Source organism: Dermochelys coriacea, chromosome 3 (assembly GCF_009764565.3).
Source record: "Dermochelys coriacea isolate rDerCor1 chromosome 3, rDerCor1.pri.v4, whole genome shotgun sequence".
NCBI lineage: Eukaryota > Metazoa > Chordata > Testudines > Dermochelyidae > Dermochelys > Dermochelys coriacea.
The window spans coordinates 56320890-56337752 of NC_050070.1; the positions used below are offsets into that span (position 1 = coordinate 56320890).

At 40.4% G+C, this 16863-nt stretch overlaps 1 protein-coding gene across 8 annotated transcripts in view; it reads left to right on the forward strand.

Moving 5' to 3' along the window:
- FAM135A (family with sequence similarity 135 member A) overlaps positions 1-16863 on the forward strand; it is a 124870-nt gene that overhangs the window by 60829 nt on the left and 47178 nt on the right. For all 8 annotated transcript variants that reach the window (XM_038395139.2, XM_043510446.1, XM_038395142.2 and 5 more), the window contains 2 exons: positions 1937-1986; positions 9938-10093. In XM_038395139.2, coding sequence (XP_038251067.1) covers positions 1937-1986; positions 9938-10093 — 206 coding nt within the window. The remainder of the gene's footprint in view (positions 1-1936; positions 1987-9937; positions 10094-16863) is intronic.

The window sequence follows — 16863 nt, forward strand, 5'->3', positions numbered from 1 at the left end:
TCAGCTGTCCACTCACCGCAGTGAAGACACCGCGGTGAGTAGATCTAAGTATGTGAACTTCAGCTGCGTTATTCACGTAGCTGAAGTTGCGTAACTTAAATCGACCCCCTCCCCCCCGTGTAGACCAGACCTGAGAGTTCATGATGTGAGGCTCGTGCATAAATCTTTGTAAGATCTGGCCCTTACTCTGCAAATAGTCCTGTTAATTTCACCACTAAATTCATTCTTACTAAACACCGTGAGTAAATATGGCACATAAGAATTTCCAAAAAGTAGAAATATGTTTATAAATAAGTCATTCACATTTTGTGATCTTATTTCAAGCTGCCGTCGTGCGATTTCACAATATTGACAACTTGAAATGATAAAGAAAGAGTAGTTCTTTTTGAACAAATATGTATTCCCTGAATAATGTGAATTAAGGTAACCAAAATGGTAACTTTAGTGGCCAACTTACTTGACAAGGTATTTCATCTGAGAGAATTCTTCTCTAAAAATAGATTCTTTTTGAGTAGGTGAGAGATATGCAATTGTTTGGTAAGTGTTCTTGGCATTCAGTTGCTCCCCGCTTTCGTATGTAAATAGGTTGTGCCCATGCCCAGCCCTGCACATGATCAGATGCTCTAAACTCTTTCAAAACAAAAATGCTGCCATTCCAAATGCATAGACAAAATAGTTCTAATTGTTACTTATTTCAGAGCTGCAATATTTCTGATAAGTTTACTTTGGCAGATATGTAAAAGAACAGTTTTAAAGAATAAAAATTTTAAGAGTGTATAAGCCCCTTTTCTAGTTAGACTTAGACTTAGGATCTTTAAGTCATTTAGGTGCTTTAGAAAATTTTATGCAAAATGTTTATTTTTACACTATCAAGTATATAAATACATATACAAATTATATGTACATTAGATGTACAACCAAATACAAATGCTTATGTACATACAAAACAGTGTTTACATAGACTTCTTAAAAGAATAAATTAATGTTTTTATTGTTCTAAAATTGTCTATTGATATGAAAGCATTTTAGTCCAGAAGTTTTCTTTAGTTGAGAAAAATGAACAGTTTATAAAGTTCAGAAAATAATTGTTTATAACTGTGGAACAGCTCCAGAAAACATTTACACGTGTGAGTATTAGGCATGCAAGCTATCCTGCTAACTTCAACATTACTTATGTGCTTCGTTTTTCACATTTAGAAGTGGATTGAGGCTTATGTGTTACCTGAAATAAGGAATGTACATCATATAATCAACCCTTAGGCCCTGATCCTGCAATCCGATCCATGAGGATGAGTCCTATTGAAGTGAATGAGGCTGTGAAAGGGTCCAGCCACATTGATCTGATTGCATCATCATGACCGTAGTCTTGGTTTAAATCATGAACTTCAAATCACTAAGATACAAATGTCAATTCCATTCTTTTATGCTGTTTTACTTTAAAGAGATATCATCAATTTTAAAAAAATCACACTTCTATATGAAAATGTTTTACCTTAAATTGTTATAGGTAATATCTAAGGTTACTAAGATTAGAGGAATTTTTTTCCTCTCTTTATCAGTAGGTTTTCTTTGTGTATTTGTCAGCATACCATGTGTCCCTGTTCCTTCAGTATTGCCAGTTACTCATTTCTCATTGTTTTTCAAACAGCTACAGGAGAGATTTCTAAAAAAAAATAGGCAAATGTAATCATAAAATAAAATGAAACAATAACATAGAGACTCAGGGTCTTAATAATTAGTTGAAACATTATAGCTCAGATTTTGAAATGTACTAGTTTTCAAGTTAATGATTGTACTTTAAATGACATCAAGCTTTCTTTGAGTCTTTTTTGTTAAATTGCTTTATGAGGGAAGTTGATTCGTTCTACAAGTTGGAAAATATGGGTCTGAATTTGGTAAAATATAATTTCATGCATATGCACCCTAATCTTTCCAGAGAACATAGATGTAGAAGCTCGCCTTACAGAACTGTGTGAAGAAGTAAAGGTACTTTTTGTCTTTTATTCATAATAAATGTATAATAAGTTAAAAGCAAAGTATTTTCTATCAGTATTTCATAGATTGCTGCAGAGAGAAATTATTGATTTTGGTAATTATTTTCTGGGTTGTTCTTTGCTCATTCCAAGAGATGCTCTATCCCAATTATGGATTGTGGCACGTTGAGAGATATGGTTACTAGTGATGTTTGAAATGCAAAAGATTACTGAGTCAATCTTAATTTTGATATTTCTCCTCCAGATGGACTTTTCACTGCTAAACTCTACCAACTCTTCTTTACATTCTACTCCCTTTTAAACTGTCATCTTCTCTTTCTAATCCTTCTCTGCCTAGAATCTGAGGAAAAAAAAACAAAAAACCAAGATTTTCTTTCAACAGCCTTCTCTTCTTCTATTTTACCTCCTTCCCAGGTTCTGATGTTTTCTTTCTACTATCCCACAACTGCCCCAGCCTCCCAGTCTCCCTCACTACTTCTTTTATTCACTCAACTTTCCTTATTTTACTAATACGCACACAGTTTCCAGTATGTCTTTGTATTCCCTTTCCTAAAGCTTAAAGCAGGAGTTCACAAATATTTTCTTAGTGTGGTCCATCTCCCCTGTTATTCAGGAATATGCAGTCCACGTTCCCTTTCATTCTCAATAGCATAATATTGCTGAGGCAGTTACATACAGCAAAATAGCTTAGGTGGAAAAGAAACATTCGCTAAAAATAAATCTTTTCCTGTATTTAATATGATGTGAAAGCTGGAAACAAGGAAAGTCAGCACCATCTGACTAGCCAGCTCTCCGTGGACCACTAGGAAGTGTTTCACGGGTCAACATTGCTTCACAGACTGAAAGCTTCTTACATTTATGTAGTCTTCTTTATCTCTTTCCTTCTTTGGGCATAGCTGATCACACCTCTCTTCCTTAGATCCTCTCACAGCTTCCTCACCTCTGCATTCTTCTGGTTTCCCCTGCATCGCTGTGATCACCATGTAATCTTCTTCAGAGGTGTCTTATCCTTTCCTGTTCTTTTATCTATTGGTATCACTTAGAGGTTATGTGTCTGTTCCCCATCTCTTCTCTCATCCTCACCTAGATGATTACCAAATCTCTGTCTTTTGTCTTTTCACTCCTGTCTTGTGTCTCCAAATATGTCTAAGATATCTCCTTTTGGCTTGTCCCACTGTCATCTTAAACTAATCTTTTCCAAAATGGAACTTTATATTTTTTCCTCCTCTTTCTTTTTTTCTGACTGTTGAAAATAGCAGTATTTTCCTATCTCTCAGGATTAAAATCTCTGTGAAGTTTTTTACTTTGAATTATTTACTCTTTAAGCCCTCAAAAGCGTGCTGAATATTTTACACTTACACCCTCCCCACAAACATACCACACAATACCAGATTCCAGCCACCTATATGCTGAACACAATTAATATTAACAACAAAGTGGAAGGAATGGAAAACAAAATAGGAAAAGAACAAGTTAGACTATTTAGAGAAGTTAAATGCATTCAAGTTGGCAGAGCCTGATGAAATGCATCTTAAGGTGCTTAAGGAACTAGCTGCAGCAATATTGGAACTGTTAACAATTATCTTAGAGAACTCGTGGAGGATAGGTGAGGTCCCAAAGGACTGGAGATGGGCAAACATAGAATGTCTTTTAAAATGGGGAATAAAGAGGACTTGGGGAATTACAGAGCAGTCAGCCTAACTTTAATATCTTGAAAGATACTGGAACAAATTATTAAATAAATCATTTCTAAACACCTGGAGGATAATAGGATTATAAAGAATAGCCAGCATGGATTTGTCAAGAACAAATCATGCCAAACCAACCTAATTTGCTGCTTTGTCAGGGTTACAGGCCTCATGTATGGGGGAGGGGGAGCAGTAGGTGTGATATATCTTGATTTTAGTAAGGCTTTTGGCAGAGTCCTGACATGATGTTCTAATAAGCAAACTAGTGAAGTGAGGTCTAAACCAGTGGTTCTCAACCAGGGATACCCATACCCCTGGCATTACGCAGAGGTCTTCCAGAGAGTACATCAACTCATTTAGATCAGTGTTTCTCAGCATGAGCGTCATGACCCCTAAGGGGTTGCGGGACAGATTTAGTGGGGTTGCAGTGAAGGGTCAGCATTAGGGGGTAGCAGCAGGGCAATTGCCATGGGCCCCACACCACAGGGGGACCCATGAAGCTAAGTTACATTCTGCAGTCCCGGGAAGCAGGGCTCAGGCTTCAGACTCCTGAAAAGGGTACAATAGTATGGAGAGGAAGAGCACCACTGGTCTAAATGAAATTACTGTAAGGTGGGTGCACGGCTAGTGGAAAAACCACACTTAAGGGTACTTATCCATGGTTTACTGTCAAATGTGGAGGATGTATCTGGTAAGGTCCAACAGCGGTCAGTTCTGGGTCCAATACTATTCAGTGTTTTCATTAATGAGTTGAATAATGTAGTGGAGAGTAGGCTTATAAAATCTGCAGATGAAACAAACTAGGAGAGGTTGCAAGGACTTTGGAAGACAGGATTAGAATTCAAAAGGACCAAGACAAATTGGAGAATTGGTCTGAAATTCAATGAAGATGACTACAAAGCACAAGGTGCGACAAGATTATGATGATCAACAGATGGCTCAGGCAGTGGTGCTATAAGGAGGGCTTTGGGATGTACGGCCACTGGGAAGCATTCATGGACAGAGGACTGTTCTCTCAGGATGGACTTCACCTGAGTAGGGAGGGAAATAGACTTTTAGGATGGAGGCTGGCACAACTGATTGAGAGCTTTAAACTATGAATTTGGGGGAGATGGTTGGGAGATATCCAGGTAATCTCCATGCCGGATTTTAACATTGAAAGGGAAGAAAATGAATTAAGAAAGGATACAGCTATGGGTAGCAGAATGGACATAAGGAGGAAGGGTAGTGTAGATACTAGTCTAATAGATGATACTGATGGTAGAATGTCTGTGCCTAATCAGGTAAAGAATGTGAGAGAAGCCAAACAGCAAAAATTAAGATGTTTGTACACTGATGCGAGGAGCCTAGGTAACAAAATGGAGGAACTAGAGCTATTGGTGCAGGAAGTGAAACCAGATATTCTAGGGATAACAGAAACATGATAGAATAGTAGTCATGACTGGAGTACAGGTATTGAAGGGTATGTGCTGTTTAGGAAAGAGAAATAAAGGCAAAGGTGGTGGAGTAGCATTGTATATCAATGATGAGGTAGACTGTAAAGAAATAAGAAGTGACAGAATGGATAAGACAGTCTGTCTGGGCAAAAATACACTGGGGAAGAAAGCTACTATAGCCTCCCTTGGGATAGTGCTTGGGGTGTACTATAGACTGCCGGGATCCAATTTGGATATGGATAGAGACCTCTTGAACGTTTTTAATGAAGTAAATACTAATGGGAATTGTGTGATCATGGGAGACTTTAACTTCCCAGATATAGACTGGAGGACAAGTGCTAGTAATAATAATAGGGCTCGGATTTTCCTGGATGCAATAGTTGATGGATTCCTTCACCAAGTAGTTGCTGAACCAACAAGAGGGCATGCCATTTTAGATTTGGTTTTGGTGAGTAGTGAGGACCTCATAGAAGAAATGGTTGTAGGGGACAACCTTGGTTCGAGCGATCATGAGCTAATCCACTTCAAACTAAATGAAAGTAAACAAAAATAGACCTGTGATGAGGGGTTTTGATTTCAAAAGGGCTAACTTTAAAAAAATAAGGAAATTAGTTAGGGAAGTAGATTGGACTGAAGAACTTGTGGATCTAAAGGCGGAGGAGGCCTGGAATTACTTCAAGTCAAGGTTGCAGAAACTATCAGAAACCTGCATCCCAAGAAAGGGGAAAAAACTCATAGGCAGGAGTTGTAGACCAAGCTGGATGAGCAAGCATCTCAGAGAGGTGATTAAGAAAAAGCAGAAAGCCTACAAGGAGTGGAAAATGGGAGGCATCAGCAAGGAAAGCTACCTTATTGACATCAGAACATGTAGGAATAAAGTGAGAAAGGCCAAAAGCCATGTAGAGTTGGACCTTGCAAAGGGAATTAAAACCAATAGTAAAAGGTTCTATAGCCATATAAATAAGAAGAAAACAAAGAAAGAAGTGGGACCGCTAAACACTGAGGATGGAGTGGAGGTTAAGGATAATTAAAGCATGGCCCAATATCTAAACAAATACTTTGCCTTAGTCTTTAATTAGGCTAATGAGGAGTTTAGGAATAATGGTAGGATGACAAATGGGAATGAGGATATGATGGTAGGTATTACCACATCCGAGGTAAAAGCCAGACCTGAACAGCTTAATGGGACTAAATCGGGGGGGCCCAGATAATCTTCATCCAAGAATATTAAAGGAATTGGCACATGAAATTGCGAGCCTATTAGCAAGAATTTTTAATTTATCTATAAACTCAGGGGTTGTACCGTATGACTGGAGAATTGCTACCATAGTTCCAATTTTTAAGAAAAGAAAAAAGGTGATTCGGGTAACTACAGGCCTGTTAGTTTGACATCTGTAGTATGCAAGGTCTTGGAAAAAATTTTGAAGGAGAAAGTAGTTAAGGACATTGAGGTTAATGATAACTGAGACAAAATACAATCTGGTTTTACAAAAGGTAGATCGTGTCAAACCAACCTGATTTCCTTCTTTGAGAAGGTAACAGATTTTTTAGACAAAGGAAACGCAGTGGATCTAATTTACCTTGACTTCAGTAAGGTATTTGATATGGTTCCACATGGGGAATTACTAGCTAAATTGGAAAAGATGGGGATCAATATGAAAATTGAAAGGTGGATAAGGAACTGGTTAAAGGGGAGACTGAAACGGGTCATACTGAAAGGTGAACTGTCAGGCTGGAAGGAGGTTACTAGTGGAATTCCTCAGAGATTGGTTTTGGGACGAATCTTATTTAATCTTTTTATTCCTGACCTTGGCACAAAAGTGGGAATGTGCTAATAAAGTTTGTGGATGACACAAAGCTGGGAGGTATTGCCAATACAGAGAGGGACTGAGATATCATACAGGAAGATCTGGATGACCTTGTAAACTGGAGTAATAGTAATAGAATGAAATTTAATAGTGAAAAGTGCAAGGTCATGCATTTAGAGATTAATAACAAGAATTTTTGTTATAAACTGGTGATGCATCACTTGAAAGTAACACAGGAGGAGAAGGACCTCGGAGTATTGGTTGATCACAGGATGACGAACCGCCAGTGTGATATGGCAGTGAAAAAAGCTAATGTGGTCTTGGGATGCAAGGTATTTCCAGTAGAGATAAGGAGGTTTAGTACCATTATACAAGGCACTGGTGAGACCTCATCTGGAATATTGTGTGCAGTTCTGGTCTCCCATGTTTAAGAAAGATGAATTCAAACTGGAACAGGTACAGAAAAGGGCTACTAGGATGATCAGGGGAATGGAAAACCAGTCTTATGAAAGGAGACTCAAAGAGCTTGGCCTGTTTAGCCTAACCAAAAGAAGACTGAGGGGAGATATGATTGCTCTCTATAAATATATCAGAGGGATAAATACCAGGGCGGGAGAGGAATTATTTAAGCTCAGTACCAATGTGGACACAAGAACAAATGGATATAAACTGGCCATCAAGAAGTTTAGACTTGAAGTTAGATGAAGGTTTCTAACCATCAGAGGAGTGAAGTTCTGGAACAGCCTTCCAAGGGGAGAAGTGGAAGCAAAAGACATATCTGGCTTCAAGACTAAGCTTGATAAGTTTATGGAGGGGATGGTGTGATGGGATAGCCTAATTTTGGCAATTAATTGACCTTTGACTATTAGCAGTAAATATGCCCAATGGCCTGTGATGGGACGCTAGATAGGGTTGGATCTGAGTTACTACAGAATTCTTTCCTGGGAGTCTGGCTGGTGAATCTTGCCCACATGCTCAGGTTTAGCTGATCGCCATATTTGTGGTCGGGAAGGAATTTTCCTCCAGGGCAGATTGGCAGAGGCCCTGGGAGTTTTTCGCCTTCCTCTGCAGTGTGGGGCACGGATCACTTGTTGGAGGATTCTCTGCATCTTGAAGTCTTTAAACCACGAGTTGAGGATTTTAGTAGCTTCGGCATAGGTCGAGGGTTTGTTACAGGAGGCGGTGGGTTAGATTCTGTGGCCTGCGTTGTGCAGGAGGTCAGACTAGATTATCATAATGGTCCCTTCTGACCTTAAAGTCTATGAGTCTACATTTAGAAAGGAAAAAATCAAATGCACAAACACAAAATGGGAAATAACTGGTTAGGTGGCTGTACTTCTGAAAAGGATTGGGGGGGTTATAGTAGATCACAAATTAAATGAGTCAACAATGTGACATCATTCTGGGGTGTATTAAAAGGATTGTCTTATGTAACACATGGAAGGTACTTGTCCAGCTCTGCTTGGCGCTGCTGAGGTCTCAGCTGGAGTATTGTATCCAGTTCTGGGCACCACACTTTAGGAAGGATGTGGAAAAATTGGAGAGTCCAGAGGAAAGCAACAAAATGATAAGGGGTTTAGAAAAAAACAAAACTCTGAACAAAGGTTTAAAAAAAAATCTGTGCATATTTAGTCTTGAGGAAAGAAGACTGAGAGAGGACGTGATAAGTCTTCAGATATATTAAGGATTGTTATAAAGATGACTGTGATCAGTTGTTCTCCGTGTCTGCTGAATGTACGACAAGAAGTATTGAGTTTAATGTGCAGCAAGGGAGATTTAGGTAAAATACTAGGACAAGATAGATGGAAGCTGCATTTACCCTGCCCCAGCTCCTCCCCCTCCTTCAGCTTGGGCTGGGCCCTGAAGTTCATGCAGCCTAAAGTTCAGACAGAATGTCAAATGAGAGCAACAAATAGTGGGAAGGAACTGAAGAAGGGAGGACTTGTGCATTATCACACTACATGTAATTCCTGTTTCTTCTTTCTCTATAACATGACTAAAATCAGCTCTTTCTTTACTAATTCAGCTGCTAAAACCTTCGCCTCAATACCTTGATCATTTCTCACCTCGATTACCTTCTCTTACCACTTCTCCTGACATTCATATGTTTATAGTAGGGCTTCAAGAACATGAAGCTGGTCCAATAGCAATTTTAATGTATGGTGCTGTATTTTTGAGATCAGTTTAGATTAGTGTTAAAATATACATAGTAGTTGAATATTAAGATCCCTTATTTCAGGGAATACTAACCAAAGACACCGTCCCTAGCACTCAAATTACATTTAACTGTAATGGAATCATGCAACAAGAGAATGTCCTAGGGATGCAGTAAACTATGAAGAAGGAAAGACTAATTTCCTATGTATCTTTCTTTTGAGAGGGTCTGGTTCTATGAGGTCATTAACAAAAATTGTATCACAGCCAATGATGGGTGTTGCGGAAATAAAACTGAGATACTGATGCTATTGTACAACTAGTTTAAAACAAGAGTCATCTCCTCTCCAGAACTGACCCCACTGATTATGACTGTGTGGTACTTGTATTTTTAAGTCATTTTGCATCCTCAAGGCCCACTCTCACACAGTGTTAATGTGTCATGTTTCTAATTCCTGATTCCCAGTTTTTGTACTTCACACTGTAGTTTAGTTTAAAACTGTACCAAGTACAGTGGTTACAACCTGGCCTTCATTTTAAAATTACAGTTGACACGAGTCAAGTTCTCATTGTAATTTAAGATGATGTGACCTGATTCTAAAAGACTTTCCAGGATAATATCTGGAACCACACAAAAAGTGTTCTGTTAGTAATGTAATTTTAAATTAAACCAGTTGTTTTTGATGTTTGGACAAAAAAGCTTTAATTTAAGAGTTCTTTTTTTGTAGAATTGTTGTAAGGGTAAATATTTTACCGTATGAAACTGAGTTTATTTCATGGTTTTTGTGTACATGTGAAGGCATCATCTATAAACAAGCATTTATAGATTTAGTAAGAATATTTTTTCCTGACTTCAGAAAATGGAAAATCCTGATGAACTGGCAGAACTTATAAACATGAATCTTGCACAGCTTTGCTCTCTTCTGATGGCTCTGTGGGGGCAATTTCTAGAGATCATTACCTTGCAGGAGGAAGTCACAGCATTACTAGCACAAGAACATCACACATTGAGGGTAAGTATTGAACCTGACGGTTGAGCATTACATAGAACAAATTCATATCTTTTTAAGCTTTATCGATGACCTTTTATTCTGTAAACTGTTAGGTTTTCAATGAGATGAGAAATTCTACTTTTTTTCTGCTATGTTTGTGAAAATCAGAAGAGTAGAACTTTGAGTGTAGCTTTTGTACTGCATTTATAATTGTGAATTAAATTATTGATGCTACTTAGTGAAATGTGATTTTAAAAGTAATTAAAAGACACATATGTTTACTACAAAGCAGCAATTAATTGCATTTCTGAATAAGAAACCCATCTTAGAAGATAAATTTCAGGCTCTGGAGAGGTAGCATTTGTGCAGAATAATATATTTTTCTTTAGGCGTCCTACCTAGCTGTCTATCCATTATACTTCGCTGTTACATGTAGGCGTTCCTCGCCAGCCATGAATCAAAACGTGCAATTTAAGAAATGATAGCATTCATAACTTCTTGAAGAGAAAAGCTTATTATGGGGAATCTTAGAAGAAAAGAGACAAATCAGAAACTACTTGGAACATGAGTGAAAAGCATCTGCCTTGGGCTTATTTTAGGCAAAACAGAGGTGATGTTGGTTAAGAGTAAAATATTTTCAAGAATAAGCAAAAACTATAACTGGAACCTCAAATGAAGGTGTTTTCTTCCTCCTCTCTTCAATTGTCAAGTAGGGATGTAATTATCCATTTAAAAAGTTAACAATTTAAATTATTACAATTATGTCATTGAATGGTTAACTGATTAAAGGGAGAGGGGCTGCTCTGGCCAGCCAGCCCGGGCGGCAGGGGCTGCTCCTGCAGGATAGCTGGGGATGGGGTTGGAGGGCCGGGCTGGGGGTTAACAGTTTAACCGTTTAATATTTTACATCCCTTTTATCAAGGTTATGTGCAAACTTGGAGTGTAGACTCCGAGATAGCATGAGTAGCTAGAAACCTCTTCTGTTTATAGCTGATCAGGAAACGGTCTCAGACCTTACTGAATGAGACCTAACCACAGTGATCCATGACTTGTCATGTTCATACTAAATTATTGTAACGCACTATATCTGGAATAAACAAAAAGTCACCTGGAAGCTGCAGCTGGTACAACACTTTGCAGCTGATCTGCTGAGCAGCGCTGGCCCATCATACCACATCATACTAGTGCTTTATACCTTACAGTAGTTACCTGTTCAACATAAAGTCTATTTCAAGGTTCTAGTCCTCTACAAAGCATTGGCTAGCTTGTGACCCAGCTGTCTCAAAAACCTTTCTCTTTGGGCCCCACAGTTATCAGGGACACTTTGATTGAGTCCGGGGTATGCCTAGCACAAGAGCTGGAGAACTCTGCCTTCTTAGTGAAAGAACTCATGGCTGTGGAACTGGTTTCTCCTGGACAGACTAAGCCTTGAATCTTGATGCAAAACTTGTTCTGTAGGGAGGATATTTTATTAGTAGTTTGATGACCCCACCCAACTATGTATCTATCCTAGTCTTACACTGTCACCCATCACTGTAGTATCTGAGCACCTTCCATGTAAAATCAATAGCAATAGTGAGGATCCTCCAAATTATTTCTGAGGTTTGACATAAAGGGGAAGACGCTCTTACTTCGAAATAGCTGTATGAGAGCCCAGATAGTATGTTGATGTTTACAGACTGTTTGTATATACAGAATAATACAGAAGTATAAATATTTTAGCTCTGATGTTAAAGATAAAATATTTTAGGTAATGATTTGTATGTGCAGAGTCTTATACTTGTTTTTAAATATCCTCTGATTTTAATTTTTTTAATCTTTCTAGCTCAGTTATCTTTGAAAATTAAATATTGATGCACTTATTTTAGGTAATTTGAGTCTACTTCATCAGTATATGCTGAACACCCCATTAACTGGGTTGAGATATACACATCATCAAAAAAACATTATTTTCCCATGCTCCCTATCCCTGCAAGCTTCCACTCCACTGCAATGTCTCACAGAGTTGCTATAGAGGTCTCCTCCATGTTTTTGACAGCGTTGAATGGTTTTACAGTAGCTTTTTTATCTTTATATTATTTTTATATCCATTTGGGATATGATGTATTTAAAAGGAACTTGTACTGTGTACTAATAAAGTAATTTGCTACCACATGGTCCTGCTTTAGATTCTCTCTTTTGAAGATGAGGGATGACTGCTTTCAAGCTACTTTTGACCTCAGAATAATTTTTGAGTATAAACATTGCTCAAATTTACTTTTTTGGTAGAAAACCAAACTTTTAAATCTTCAAACGTAGCTACAGGAATATACTTCCCAGAGGTGCAAACAGTAGCGTAGCTGGGGGGGAGCAGGGCAGCGGCCACTCCCCCACTGAGCACTGAGTAGCCACTGTCCCCCTTGTCAATGTCTTGGCACCTTTTAAATTTTCCCCTGTTGAGGGAACAGGGGGAGTGATCCAGAAAAAAAGGCACCAACCACTCTGGGTCTTTGGCGGCACCTCGGCGGCAGGATTTTCAGTGCCACCGAAGACACCCAGAGCAAGTGCGGGCCTGCCGCCAGAGCGCCGCCGGGTAAGTAAAAGCACCGCAGTGGGTGGCGCCTTTTTTTTTGGATCGCTCCCCCTGTTCCCTGGCTACGTGGCTGGGTGGAAATCCAGATTCACAGCCCCAAGTTGGGATGGAATAATTCCATGTTATCCAATATGTAGGGTTCTATGGAGGGATGCACACACTGCCACATTTCTGAAGTGACAGCTCTGTACTTGAAGGTGGCCCTTTTTATAGTAAAAAGAACTAAGCTAATTCATCTCTTTTCAAAAGTGACCTGCAAGTATTTTTAAAACAAATTTTTAAGGTTCCCATACAGTAGGTGCTCTATCCAGACATCAAAGGGTGAAAGGGGCATGCAGGACATAAGTAATATTAAACTTTTTGTTTTCTTTTAGGCCTGACAAACTCAGGTTATTGAGTCTAGTTCTTTGGCCACAGCTGGGCATGAATTGGGTGATGTACCATTAGTTAGGAAACACTCCTGGAGTCAACTTGTAAGGGGCAGTTAAATGGAACTTTTTAAGTTATAAAGCACTGGTTTGCAAAGGTGATTTTCATCATTTTCTATATCAAAAGGTTTTAAAAAACTGTTTCTCTGAAACACTGTGCAAACACATGCCTTTTAATGAAAAATAAACAAAAATCCATGTCCACTTAATTGACCCCATAAAGGGTGGCTGCAGGATTGAGCAGAAAATTCTGATTCATGTTGCAGTCCACAGAAGACACTCTGCTGTTCACATATCATTGTAGCAGCAGCAGCTAACAATCCTGGAGTTATGGAGACCTAAAATTTAAAAAATAAATAGTAAATTTATGAGCATTGATTTCAGAGAATGTTTGACTGTGTACTCGGAACCTAATTCTGGGATGCACAATATAGCACTTTCTGTTAATCACTAAATACTAGTGAGAGTCTTTATGCTCTGGGGATTCATGAGATATCCTTATGCTGAAGAGTTTGCAGTGAAAAGGGGTCTCACTTATGATATGATCTGCTCATGTCCAATGATGCAGCCTTTTTGATTTTAGGCTGCTAATAAATTTAGTTGTGATATGAGAGATCCTATTTATTATCCTCTCTGCCACAGAAAGTCTTGTGCGCTTTTATTGCAAGAATTTGATACGTTGCTTGATAACATGCTCTATTAAATGCTTCATCTTTGCTAATTTAACTATTCTCATATTTATAGACTATCCTTTCTGCAAAGTATCACCTCTCCCTGAGATAAACCTGTATTATGCTGATTGATTTTCCTTGTACTGGATTTTGTGTGCTGTTTATCGAAGACATCTGGGTCTGTTTTTTATGCTCATTGTATGTCTTGATATTGCAATATAAATATTTCTGAAGCATTTATGCTGAATTTTTGTTGTTGGAGACATTCAGCACATAATGCAATTATTTTATTTTTTAAAATTCTTGCAGATTACCTTTAATAAGACATCATCCCTCTGAGTTAAAAATTGCAACAGATTTTGATTGCTACATTACAAAAATAACTACAGTCTTGTTCAGTGAGAGTTTGTGTGTACACAGTTACCGTGTACAGCTAATGAGGTTTTTGGTTAAGTAGGTTATGTGAAAAAAGATGTAAAATTAGAGCAGTGGTTCCCAAACTTTAACAGCCCGCAAACCCCTTTCACTAAATTGTGAAATCTCAGGAACCCCCTCCTAAAAATGAATATTTCCAGGGATTTAAATTTAAATAACACTCCACGGGGCTCTTGATTCTGGATCCTGTTGACTGCTCCGGTCAACTGAGCTCCACTGAGCTCGGGCTGCAGGTCCCACTGACTGCCGGGGCTCAGGCTGCCAGCCCCAACTGCCCAGCCCCGCTCTCCCTGCACGGAGCGCTGGGGTTCGGGCTCCCGGCTCCCCCGCTCATGGGGGCAGGGCTCGGGCTTCCGGCCCCGTGTGGAGCGCTGGAGTTCGGGTGGCCGGCTCCCCTGCTGACGGGGGCAGGGCTCGGGCTGCCAGCCCCAACTGCCCGGCCCTGTTCTCCCTGGGGCTCGGGCCATCTGCCCTGCAACTGGGTCCCACCTTCTGCCTCTAATGCCCGGGGTCCTCTGGCCGCTATTAGTGAAATTTTTCGGCGAACCCACTGTAACGTTCTGCGAACCCCAGTTTGGGAACCACTGAATTAGAGAGTTTTATTTTTTGTAATATAAATCAATCAATCTAGTATATAAACATTTTGTAATGATAACATTTTGTTCGATAATGACATCTTCTGCTAGGCCTGAACACATTATCCTGAAACTGTTTCTTCCAGCCTGATATCCCAACTAAAAATTTAAGAAAACTAAGAATCTCACATTGACTGCCTGCGCATCTCTGGGCAACAATGTGTTCTCCACAGTAATGTGATTTTTTTTAAAGACCCTCCTCTTTGTTTGTTTATTTATTTCTTATTGGAAAATGCAATTGTGTTGGACTTCATAATAGATGATTTATAATAGGGTACAAAACCTTTCACAGCTAAGTCTCTGTTATGAAGTCATCCAGAGTTGGTAATGATAGAAAGTCATTGCCATCTGCTGGTTGATAGGTGTCATATATGAAATGAGTTGGTAATCTGTCCATTTCCTCATGGATATTTGGCACTAGTTGATGCCCTTGCTATTGTAGTCTCTACATAAAAGTCAAGTGTCAATGAGACATGGAGACTGAGCTACCATTGCATCCCTAGTACTGATTCCTTTAAGTCAAGTTTGCGGCAGTTTGGTCAAGCTTGCCAATGACATATACAGAGAATTGCCTAGAGCTGTTAATCCAGCTCCTTTCATAAGTGTTAAAATTCACTTAATAAACAGTTGTGTAAATGCATTGTTCTTGTAGTTCTGTCGGTCCCAAGATATTAGAGAGACAAGGTGGGTGAGGTAATATCTTTTATTGGACCAACTTCTGCTGGTGAAAGAGACAAGCTTTTAAGCTTATACAGAGCTCATCTTTGGGTCTGGGAAATGTATTTTGAGTGTCACAGCTAAATTCAGGGTGGAGTAGGTTGTTTAGCATAAGTAGTTAATGCATATTGTTCAGCCTAAGTAGTTAACAGATATTGTAAGAGACCGTTCAAGGTGAAGTGGCCAGTTAACTTGTCTCTAGTCCAGGGGTCGGCAGCCTTTCAGAAGTGGTGTGCCGAGTCTTCATTTATTCACTTTACTTTAAGGTTCCATGTGCCAGTAATACATTTTAAATTTTTTTTAGAAGGAATCTCTCTCTATATAAGTCTATATATTATATAACTAAACTATTGTTGTATGTAAAGTAAACAAGGTTTTCAAAATGTTTAAGAAACTTCATTTAAAATTACATTAAAATGCTAATATTATGCCACTGGCCCACTCAGCCTGCTGCCAGCCTGAGGTTCCATTCACCTAGGCCGGCAGCAGGCTGAGCAGGGCCTGTGGCCGGGACCCCGGCTGGCAAGGGGCCGGCAGCCAGAACCCCAGACCGGCAGCGGGCTGAGCGGGGCCAGCGGCTGGAACCCCACACCAGCAGTGGGCTGAGGTTCCGTCCGCCAGCTCCTGCCAGCCAGGGTCCCGGCTGCCGGCCCCATTCAGCCCACTGTTGGTCTGGGATCCCGACCCTGCCCACATAGAGTGGGTACCTACTTCTCCCTGGTTCTAGCCCATTCTCTTCCTCTCTGTCTGCACTGAGCTGAGGGTGGGAGTGCACTGAGCACAGGGCTGGGGGTGAAGGAGCAGGATGGGGGTTGGGGTGTAGGGTCTGGTCAGGAGCTAGAATGAGAGAGGGGGCTCAGGTTTGGGGCAGGAGGTCTGGGTGTGGAGTGCTTACCAGAGCAGCTCACATTTGGTGCGAGGGGTGCAGGTGGGAATGTGGGGGGGGGGTGCAGGAGCTCCTGTTTGGTGCGAGGGGTGGGGGTGGGAATGTGGGGGGTGCAAGAGTCAGGGCATGGGGTGTGGGGGGGCTGAGCATGTGTGGGGGTGCTGGAATCAGGGCTGGGGTTGTGGGGGGGTGCAGGGGTCAGGGCAGAGGGCTGTGGGTGTGTGGGGGGGTGCAGGGGTCAGGGCTGAGGGTGTGTGAGGGGGGTGCAGGGTTCAGGGCAGAGGGCTGGGGGAGGTGAGGGGGGTGCAGGGATCAGGGCAGAGGGCTGGGTGTGTGAGGGGGATGCAGGGTTGAGGGGTGAGGGGGTGCAGGGAGCTGGGGAGGTGTGGGGGGTGCAGGGGTCAGGGCAGGGGACTGGGGGCATGTGGGGGTGCAGGGATCAGGGCA